Source organism: Hyalella azteca, unplaced genomic scaffold, assembly GCF_000764305.2.
Source record: "Hyalella azteca isolate HAZT.00-mixed unplaced genomic scaffold, Hazt_2.0.2 contig12609, whole genome shotgun sequence".
Classification (NCBI taxonomy): Eukaryota; Metazoa; Arthropoda; class Malacostraca; order Amphipoda; family Hyalellidae; genus Hyalella; species Hyalella azteca.
This window is the reverse complement of record NW_025942563.1, coordinates 28,488-39,786: the sequence shown is the minus strand read 5'-3', so window position 1 is coordinate 39,786 and position 11,299 is coordinate 28,488. Positions and strand designations below refer to the sequence as shown.

General features: G+C 35.0%; 1 protein-coding gene and 1 long non-coding RNA gene across 2 annotated transcripts in view; both read left to right on the top strand.

Moving 5' to 3' along the window:
- The window catches only part of LOC125178775, an 11,665-nt gene extending 2,099 nt beyond the window's left edge, over positions 1 to 9,566 (top strand). Inside the window, exon 2 of the long non-coding RNA XR_007157016.1 lies at positions 9,445 to 9,566. This is a non-coding gene — a long non-coding RNA (uncharacterized LOC125178775). The remainder of the gene's footprint in view (positions 1 to 9,444) is intronic.
- A 359-nt stretch (positions 9,567 to 9,925) lies between these two features.
- LOC108682798 (ras-related protein Rap-2c) overlaps positions 9,926 to 11,299 on the top strand; it is a 10,917-nt gene continuing 9,543 nt past the window's right edge. Inside the window, exon 1 of the mRNA XM_018172038.2 lies at positions 9,926 to 10,386. Coding sequence (XP_018027527.1) covers positions 10,036 to 10,386 — 351 coding nt within the window. The 5' untranslated portion in view covers positions 9,926 to 10,035. The remainder of the gene's footprint in view (positions 10,387 to 11,299) is intronic.

Here is an 11,299-nt window from a genome sequence, read left to right as displayed (position 1 = left end):
GAGGACTTCAGAGTACTGTTAGTAATGGATGAGTACACTCTGCATGCTTCAAATGTTTTAAAATGAAGTTTTATTCCAAGTGTCCTGAGTAGCCCCGTTCGACGGGGCTACTCAGGACACTCTTTTTTTGCTTCTGGCACCTTACGAATAGCATATGGAATTTTTTAAATAAGCCACGTGATAGCCCTTGCAAAGAGCTTTGAAATGAGCCTAAACTTGTTTATGAAATGTTTCATGGTAAGAAGTTATGAAGAAAAACCTTCGAAATCGTCCTGAGTAGCCCCGGTTTATGTTAACTCCAGGGTTTGGTGCATTGTAGTAGAACTCTTCTAGTTACATATGCAAATGACAAATTTGAGGAAAGTGTCATAGTTTGCAAATGGCGGGCACCGCCCCTGAATGGGGGAACTTAGTCCACCGAATGTCAGCCCTGACTGGGTAACATAGACCAGCTTGGAAATTAATTTAAAATTATCATATATAACATATTTTAGGTTTCATACACCTATTAATGTTTTTTCTCTATGTTTCAGACTACAGAGTCTTATATATGGTAATTTTAACTTAATTTCCATGCCAGTCAATATTACCCCATCACAGCTGACATTAGGTGGTCTAAGTTCCCCCATTCGGGGGCAGCACCCCCATTTGCAAACTATGACACTTTCCTCAAATTTGTCATTTGCATATGTAACTGGAAGGGTTCTACTACAATGCGACAAAACCTGGAGTTATTTTACCAAAAAATATAATTGATTTTACCACCCAGTCTAAGATACCCCAAGAGCTGGGGTAACACCGTAACAAAGACCATCACTTTTTTTGAAATTACATCAAAACTATGAGAGGCAGGAACCAGCAATTTATGGTGAGTGAACCTAGAGTATAGATCTGTATTTTGCATGTTTCAATTTAAGTTTAATTTAGCTTGTAAAAAATGGCATCATTTAAAAAAAATTAGTATAAGTTACCCCCTCTTACAGTAGAGCCTTGGTTAGCAAAGGCTCCAGTTAATGGAAAAATCAATTAACAACAAAGAAATTTGATTACGTTTACCTTGCTCAGTGAAAAAAATTTCACTTAACAAAAAATTACTGCATCAGTCATCACAAAATTTTCAATGTAAATTTTGTAAAAGTGCTCAATTCTATCATAGATAGAATTGAGCACTGGGCAACAAAGAATGAAAAATAATTACCTAAACTATGATTAATTTCTCCAAAAAATATAATGGTTGTCACTAAAATATTCCTTCCTGTTTCAGGAATGTTTTTTACAATATTTTTTGTTACAGTAAAATCACTCGACTCGATTAAAATTGTGCAAAATTACAAACCATCCTGTAAGCTTACAGATACAGAAGAAATGCTACATGGCTGCTGATATGAAGCTTGCAGTGGACAAGGTCGTTGTTAATGCTCAATGGCATGTCCATGGATACAGTAATATCACATTAATAATATGGTAATTAATGAATATGGTAATATCATATCAATAAAGGAAAAACAAGTGAAAATCACCAAAAATGTCATTTATTCTACATTTACATCATCTTCAATGAAAGAGGAGGACTTCCAAGCACTGTTAGTAATTCGTGAGTGCACTCTACATGCTTCAAACGTTTTAAAATTGTTTTATCTCAAGTGTCCCTAATTACCCATTTCCAGACTAATTCAGGAGCCTTTTATATTGCGTCTAGCACCTTACAAATAGCATTTGGAATTTTTTGGAGATGCCTTACAATAGCCCTTGTGTAGGATGTACTAATGTGTAGGACACTTTGGAGTCAGTCTGTCTTTATCTCATACGTTACTTTTAAGTGTGGCGTTGTTTATGTGTGAGGAACCTTTAAAATGAGCCCAAACTCATTTATAAAATGTTTCATGGTAAGAAGTTATTAACAAAAAATGCTCAAAACCATCCCTTTTTACCCCGTTTGATGGTATTTTCTATTAAAATGGCAGCAGTCAAAGGAGAAGGCATCTAATTAAAGCAGTCTAGTGCTAAGCAATGATTGTCCAAGTCGTAATGTGTAGCCATTTTTGTGAAAATTGCTCAAGTTCATATTTTTCATAATAAATCCTTGCCAAAATATGAATAATATTTCAATAGTTGGAATCAACAATAACACTGAAGAGTTTCTCTATCTAATACTCAGTATGGACATACATTTAAACATTAAAATTTGAGCCTCTGTTTATGTGAGTCATGGGAAATGTTTCGGACAATTTGAATGCTGAAATTATATAGCTTTTAAATTTCGTTTACATTGTGTTGATAGGACACTTTGGAGTCAGTCTGTCTTTATCTCATACTTTTAATTAAAGTCCTTTATTATTGAATGAGGAAACGCCAAAGATGCCAAAATAATTTTAAAACCTCACCAATGTCGTGGCCTCCATCATAGGAGGCCACAACTTTTGCATGCAGTGACATTGCCTTTGGGAGAGGGCATGATGGATGCAGTACTGTCAAACGGGTCAATAAGGGACAGACAGGGTAAATCAGGACAGTCACCCCACATTTCGTAGAATTGTTGTAGCAGCTAAAGTAATGAAAATATTGCAAAACTAAAAATAGTGGCATCAATTTCAACATTTTTACTATCTATTGAGCATAATGCTAGTTAAGAAATCACATTTACTACTTTAAAAAATCCCTTAAAAAGTGTGAAAATTGAGATTTTGGAAAAGTACCTCTACTAAGGTCAGTAGCAAAAAAATATTCACCATATTAAAAAATATTATTTCATAAAAGTTGCACACAAGTGTTGGCTTAAAACATGATCAACAAAATTTGTGTATCTCGTTAAGAAAAAAATAGCTGCCATTTCCGCAAGATGGGCAATTAGGGACAATCCCCTAGGTTATAAGGGACACCCCTAAAAACGCATTTACTGTAGAACCTTGATTAGCAAAGGCTGCAGTTAACAAAAAATGAATTTAAAAAAATTTTTGATTACCTTTACCTTGCTCAGCAAAAAAAAAAAAAATTTTCACGTAACAGAAATTAATGCATCATTGGTCATCACAAAATCGTGCATAGAATGTCATAGATAGAAATGTGCACCAGGCAACATAGAATGAAAAGTAATTAACCTAAACTATGATTTGTTTCTCCAAAAAATATGATGGTTGTCACTAAGATATTCCTTTCTGTTGCAAGTAAGTTTTTTACAATCTTTTTTTGTTATAGTGAATTCACTTGACCCAATTAAAATGGTGTGAAATTACAAGCCGTCCTGTAAGCTTACAGATACAGAATAAATTCTACATGGCTGCTGATATGAAGCTTGCAGTGGACAAGGTTGTTGTAAATGCTCAATGGCATGTTCATGGATACAGTAATATCACATCAATAATATGGTAATGTATGGTTATGGTAATATCATATCAATAGAGGAAAAACAAGTTAAAATCACAGAAAATGTCATTTATTCGACATCATCTACAAAGGATGAGGAAGACATCAGAGTACTGTTAGTATTGGATGAGTACACTCTGCATGCTTCAAAGGTTTTAAAATTAGGTTTTATTTCAATGGGAATTACCCCATTATTAATAGGGATTATCCCCATTTCCAGGGGTAATTCGGGATGCTTTTATGTTGTGTCTGGCACCTTACAAATAGCATATGGAATTATTTCAGAGATGCCATACAGTAGCCCTCACAAAGACCTTTAAAATGAGCTCAAATTTGTTTATGAAATGTTTCATGGCAAGAAAGTATTAACAAAAATGTGCAAAACCATCCCTTATTTCCCCGTTTGATGTACCAGTAATGGTGCAAAGCACGTGATGAGGGTTTTTCTGTTTTGCTTTAAAATTCTAAGTATTTAATGACCTAAAACCTGCTTCAACAAGTAGTACTTTTATTTAAAATAATTTCAAATTTTTTGTCGGCTGACCTGTTGTTGTAGTTGGCTGATGCTGTCTAATGTTTATTTAGTATGCAGTTGTCTTGTGACGGGTGGTGCTAGTGTGCTGTGGACTGGTCTGTTGATCAGCATTGATTAGTCAAAAATCTCAAAATAATGTTCTTTTATTTTAACTATAGAATTACACTGTGATGTAGGTTGTCTAGCTAATCTGAAATATTGAGCAGAATAAACAAATTATGGGCAAAACCTAACATTTATAGAAGAAATTAGGCAGGGACCATTTAAACAGGTGAAATTGTTTAGAGTTTGGCAATTGTGTTGCCAACATATTTTTTTAGGCCTAAAATGTTGCCACTATCTTTTTGCCACACTAACTTTTACCTACAAGTATAGTTGGCTAGAGCATTCCCACCTTTTTGTAGCTGCAAGACGAAGAATTCTAATCTAATTGTTGGTTGATTGGGCCATGAGATTCCAAATGCATTGAAAATTTGTCACTGCATGGGCTGCTACTGTATACCGTATATCTGCAATAAGTAGGAAAATTCCAATCTAGGTCAGAACTACCAAAGTATTACCAATTTCTGGCCAAAAATACTTTCTCTTTATTATATTATATGGATGTTAATTTGAACCAAACACCTTTGAGACATTATACTTGATTAATTCTTATAGAAGTACCAACAAAACACATCTGACTATAAGATTTATGGCAACACATAAGCATCAAAATTAAGTCTTTAAAGACTTACTTTTGATTCTTATGTGTTGCCAAAAATCTTCAAATATTCATCCACTGTCTGTACCCAGGCATGGAATTTATCTATCTTTTAGGTCGTGACTGACATGTCCCACCATTTTAGGATCTGCAAGATTCACAGTGGATGAATCACCTCCCATCTAATTGTTAATACAAGTGCACAATCGGGATACTTGATTTAAAATGTATTGAAATTTTGTCATTTCAGGGCCTCAATATTTCTGCAATACGTGCGATATCCTGTACCACCCTGTTTGCAGATTGGAAATTATCTGTATTCAGTTGTTCACAGGTTTTTTTTCTCATTCATGGGTCGCTTTGGCCTGTTTTTCCAGTTTGTTCAATTAGGTTGCCACCACATAGCAACTAAAAAGCTATTTGATCATGCTAGAAAGTTGTGACTCAATTTTGTTTACCTAATAGATTGTTTCTATTGAAGGCCAGCAACAAAAGTGCTGTTGTGATGTTAGTTGCATTGTTGATCGATGAGATTAGATGAAATCTAGGATTGATACAACCATTGGCAAACTGAGTGGCTAAGCAAGAACTACCGTATTTTGGATGCTTCCTCGAGTTAATTTTTGAATTCTATGAGTCGAACAGTTAAGTATCATGAATACCAGCATTATCATTGATGTAAACAATTGGCTGATACTCCTTCAAATGGTTACCTATGATATCAATGTAAACAATTGGCTGATACTCCTGTCTCTTATACACATCTAGATGTGTATAAGAGACTGACGTCATCATGCCCAACATCATGCAGGGCCCCAGCATGAAATGACGTCATCATGCCCAACATCATGCAGGGCCCCAGCATGAAATGACGTCATTATGCCCAACACCATGCAGGGCCCCAGCATGAAATGACGTCATGATGCCCAACATCATGCAGGGCCCCAGCATGAAAATGACGTCATCATGCCCAACACCATGCAGGGCCCCAGCATGAAATGACGTCATCATGCCCAACATCATGCAGGGCCCCAGCATGAAAATGACGTCATCATGCCCAACACCATGCAGGGCCCCAGCATGAAATGACGTCATCATGTCCAACATCATGCAGGGCCCCAGCATGAAAATACGTCATGATGCCCAACATCATGCAGGGCCCCAGCATGAAATGACGTCATCATGCCCAACATCATGCAGGGCCCCAGCATGAAAATACGTCATGATGCCCAACATCATGCAGGGCCCCAGCATGAAATGACGTCATGATGCCCAACATCATGCAGGGCCCCAGCATGAAATGACGTCATCATGCCCAACAGCATGCAGGGCCCCAGCATGAAATGACGGCATCATGCTAACACCAGAACGCATGTATGAAATGACATCATATCATGCATTATATTATCATTATGATTAAAATCATGATAATTATTGCTAATAGTATAAACTAACTTCCGATCTCCGGGCGTATCAATAATGCGGATTACGTTCTCAAATTAGAATATTCATCGCGGCATTTTATTTTAATTCTGTATCATAAAATTAAAATCTGAATAAATAATATATTCATCGCAGCATTTTATTTCAATAAATTCAGTATTATAAAAGTAAAAAATCAATCAATAATATTTTCATCACAGCATTTTATTTTAATAAATTCTCTTTATTATAGAAGTAAAAAAATGAATAAATAATATATTCATCGCAGCATTTTATTTCAATAAATCCAGTATTATAGAAGCAAGAAATGCATACGGCCACCACGGAGCTGGTGGTGTTAGGATCTCGTAGCAAGGCGTGGGCGGAGGCTCGCGCAGTGAAGGTCGTGTGTAGGAAACTAGGAATGCGGTACAGCGAGGCGCAGCTCTGAGGCCCTCTGGCCTCACACGCGAGCAGGTCCAGCTCAAATGGTTACCTATGATATCAATGTAAACAATTGGCTGATACTCCTCCAAATGGTTACCTACCTACAATTGATCGATCAATTGTTTGTGATTGAACAGGTAACCCAGACTGTAAAGTAAGGTGACACATAGGTCAAGGACACCAAATTCTTTGCCCTAAAGAAGACAAGGTATGATTATGTTTATCATTTTATTTTTCTGGAGATTTTGAGTTATGATCTAATGATCAATCGCCAATAGTGAATGATCAATACAGCCTAAGCATGTACAGTACCGGTATTGTCATTGATGCAGATGATGGATATCAATTGAAATTGCTGGCAGATCCATGCTGTGTTGATCAATTGATTGATTCATTATGTATGATAGAATCTGCAATTAAACATCAACACCAATTTAAGGTCAAAATGGTTTTATAGGAAGCGTGAAAAGATGCTGAAATCTTGACCTTAATGGCCTTAATTTAGTTTCTGGAGTAAAATTGTCTGAGTTCCCAGAATGGAAATTTGGGGGTTCTGCTTCCTATTGGTAAGAACAACTTTCTCAGTATTACTTGGCTGTTTCAATGCAAAATATCTAACATTTTATTACACTTCTCTTTAACTTCACTTCTCGTTTGTTTGTCTGTCTGCTACAAATCTTGTATATATATAATTGAAATTGAATACACTACTTATCCTATCAATCTGAAATTTTACACACTTGTGTAAAGTTGGAGACAATGAATGAATCAAATGTCAAAATAAATGATTAAAAAAATTTTTTTTCAACATTGAAAAAATTGAAAAAATAATTTTGTCAGCTATAAATCTTGTAACTGATATTTGACACACTTTTACCTGTCTAATTGATCTGAAATTCTGCACACTTGTGTGAAGTCAGAGGCAATGCATGAATCAATTAACATAATAAACAATTTTGAAAGAATATATATTAGAAAAATTGTATATATTAAAAAAATTGAAAAATTAATTTTTTTAATATTCGAATATTAAATGAGAAATTCATTGTACATCTGTAAGATTGGAGACACTGGATTTTTTGGAAGTGTTGTCTTTAAAACCTATATTTTTATTTTCCACTTAGTCTCCAATTTCCATGCTTGATCAATTAAGGATCCACACAATGCATATAGATGAATTTTTAATTACCATACATTACTTATGGTGGAATTATAGAACTGGAGGTTTACATAGATCCTGCAGCGGCAGCATAGTAATCTGGAAGATGTTAGGGGGTAGTGGCTTAGGGTGTCTATATCAATTCAGTCGGCTTGATTATTTAGAGGTTCTACAATTCACACTTCATTGTAATACTACATCCATCAAACATAAACAAAAATTCAGAGAGGGCATCTGCTCTATTTCCTAATTTTGACTTGTGGCAGTGTAACAAATATGTTTGTTAAAAGGAGATGCAATGCCTGTGACAAAATAGTTACCTAGAAGTAATCTAATTGAGCTAAGAACTTCTAATGAAGATTGAGCTAATGTGCTGTAATTCTGTAACACATCATAGTCATGCTGTATGAAAACATGAAACTGCCTCTTCAATACCTATCTTTCAATTTAGCAAGTTGCACAACTTGAATTCGTACTAGCAAATCCGTCTGTTATATTTGAAACATTGTCATGGCATGTTTAGAGCCTCGAGTTTCTTTCACAAACAGCAGGTGTTCATTTTGCAGGATTCAAGTGATGAACATCAGTGTTTTTTTATAACTTTTTTCATTTCCAATAAATAAAATGCACATCATAAATGAAGACTTGCATAGAATTCATCAACATTCTGCTTCTTAGTTAACATCAAGATAATGTTAGATTGCACAGTTAACATATCAGCAGTTTTTCATCATGTCCAATAAAGTAGACTACCTATACTATAGTGTAATGTACAATTGGTAGACTTGATTCTCTGTCTTATATAAATGATCACTTCTTGATCATTGCTAACACGTTCTTATCTCGATTTACTGCCTTGTGTTGATCATGAAATTATCAAAATTTCATTTCTAAAGTAAAAGCATTTTTCCATATGTTAAAATGTATGTATATTTGTATAAATTTTGCTTGTACTACAGCAGTGATATGTTTGAAACTCATTGAATGTGTAAAGGGTGGAACTGACTTAACTGACTTTGTTGTTGTTTTTTTGGTTCTATGTTTTGGCACAACACGTCATAGCTCGAGTTAATTGTTTACCGGTACTCCTTTCAACTGTCCTTCCTTCGTTGTAAGAGAATGTAACTCGCATGGACTTCACCGAGTTTTATTTTCTATATACATATGTATGAGCCTGCATCGGCTGCAGTTAAGTCTATAGCTAACTTTTTTACAACACTTCTCTTTAACTTCACTTCTTGTTTGTCTGTCTGCTACAAATCTTGTAATCAAAATTTAACACACTTCTACTTATCCTATCGATCTGAAACTTTGCATACTTGTTTAAAGTTGGAGACAATGCATGAATCAAATGTCAAAATAAATGATTTTAAAAAGTAAAAAAAAAATTTTTTGATATTAAAAAAATTGAAAAAATAATTTTGTCAGCTACAAATCTTATAACTGATATTTGACACACTTTTACGCGTCTAATTGATCTGAAATTTTGCACACTTGTGTGAAATCAGAGGCAATGCATGAATCAATTAACAGAATAAATAATTTTGAAAAAATTATATATTAAAAAAAATATAGGTATATATTAAGAAAATTGAAAAGTACATTTTTTAAATTTTCGAAAATTAGGTGAGAAATTCATTGTACATCTGTAAGATTGGAGATACTGGATTCTTTGGAAGTATTGTCTTTAAAAAGTAATTTTTAAACGTATATTATTAAATTTCACGTAAGCAAATATGACATCTATAGAACCTACGAAATAATTTATACTAATTAAATTAACACCTAACAATCAATGATTCGTTTCTTCCCGTGCAGATTGTCGTTGGAAGAAGAAACAATTGATATTGTAGAGATTGCAAGTGAAGTGCGGTGAAGTGATTGCCTAAGTATTGGCAAGTTTGGTTAGGTTCATAAGAAACAGTGTCTCCAAAGACTTGGGAAATTTGTTGTGATGAATAAGACTGTACTGTATAAAATTTTGAACTCGCAGGCTTACTGTTATATGCTGAGTTTATTTTACAGTGACAGTATTGACCAACACGCGTGAATGCTAGTTTTCTTGTGCTGCAACACTCCCTAGTACTGGTTATGACTACGGGCAAGTTCTTGGAAATATTTAGCCATTGAGCTTCAGTGAAATTTTTGAGTTTGTTCTTCCAACAATCAGCGTTCAGTTCCTCCTGGGAACCATGCAACCTTATTCAGGAATGGTTTGAATATAGACTTGATATTTATTTTTGTTCATTGAGGATTTGATTTCAAATTATTTTCTCTCATCAGTAGAGATTTTAAATAATTTCCTGTTTAACTTATTCATACCATTTCAATTTTTGTTACCAGTCTTCCATTGCAAGTGGATTCGGTCAAAATTCCATATTAACCCCAAAAGAAAAGTAAAGAATCACAATGCGTGAATTTAAGGTTGTTGTTCTGGGCTCGGGTGGTGTAGGCAAGTCGGCACTCACGGTACAGTTTGTATCGGGATGCTTCATGGAGAAATATGATCCCACAATCGAAGATTTCTACAGAAAAGAAATCGAGGTGGACAGCAGTCCGTGCGTGCTCGAAATCCTCGACACGGCAGGCACGGAGCAGTTCGCCTCCATGCGGGACCTGTACATCAGGAACGGCCAAGGCTTCGTCGTCGTCTACTCACTCACTAACCAACAAACTTTCCAGGATATCAAAGCAATGAAGGAACAAATTACCAGGGTCAAGGGCACCGACCGAGTTCCTCTTCTTCTAGTCGCTAATAAGGTAAGTCTAGCAGCTGAATTATATACGCCATATTTTATGCCTTAACCTATACTTGAATGTTGAGGTTGGACACCACATACACGATGTTTATGGCTACAAAACCAGAAATATTCTTAAGTATGTGTGATTTAAATCAGTCCCTTCGCGATGGCCCTTATTATCTTTGAAATATTCTTAATATATTTGATATAGGTGAGAGTTTTGCAAAGATGTGTAGCAGATTAAGCCAAGCGTGAGCGAGCCAGCGGACTGTGCTTGAGCCACCGGACCTAAACAGGACAAGTTTCATAGTTTGTCATAATCTTGACAGGTTTCATAGTTTGTCATAAATTGTGTTAATTCCTACATCTTGAGCTATTGTTGTTATACGCTCATTGTTGTTGGTGTTTTTTACTTATTAAACTCCGAGAAATTTTCAGCCAAATTATTCGATTTGTTCAACGCTAAATTCACGAAGTAGCTTATCACCGAAAAAGATATGATTACACGCTCTCTAGATTTCTCGTTTCGTATCATTTCAATATTTACTTCCAATTAATATATTAGAGAGACGGTAATATGCCATGCGAGTAAACATCGAGTGTTGTTTCCGTGAACGAAATCTAATGTAGCTTAACTTTTTGAGTGCGTGAAGCTGTTCAAGTGAAGTATCTCAATCAACATTTCCGTCGTAATCATGCTGATGTCAGACAATATTAATATTTTCGTCTGTAAATGAATTCTTAGATGAGTACCTACATTGGGGGGAAATAAATATTCGTACACTTGAAAAATCGTATTTTAATGTATGTAAGTACACAAACTTAACAGGAAAAGTGATTTAAATTATGTATAGAGACGCATAGTATTCAAAAATACTATCAAAAGAAATTAAATCTCAATGCAACAAAAAACAATGCAACATGTTCACTTT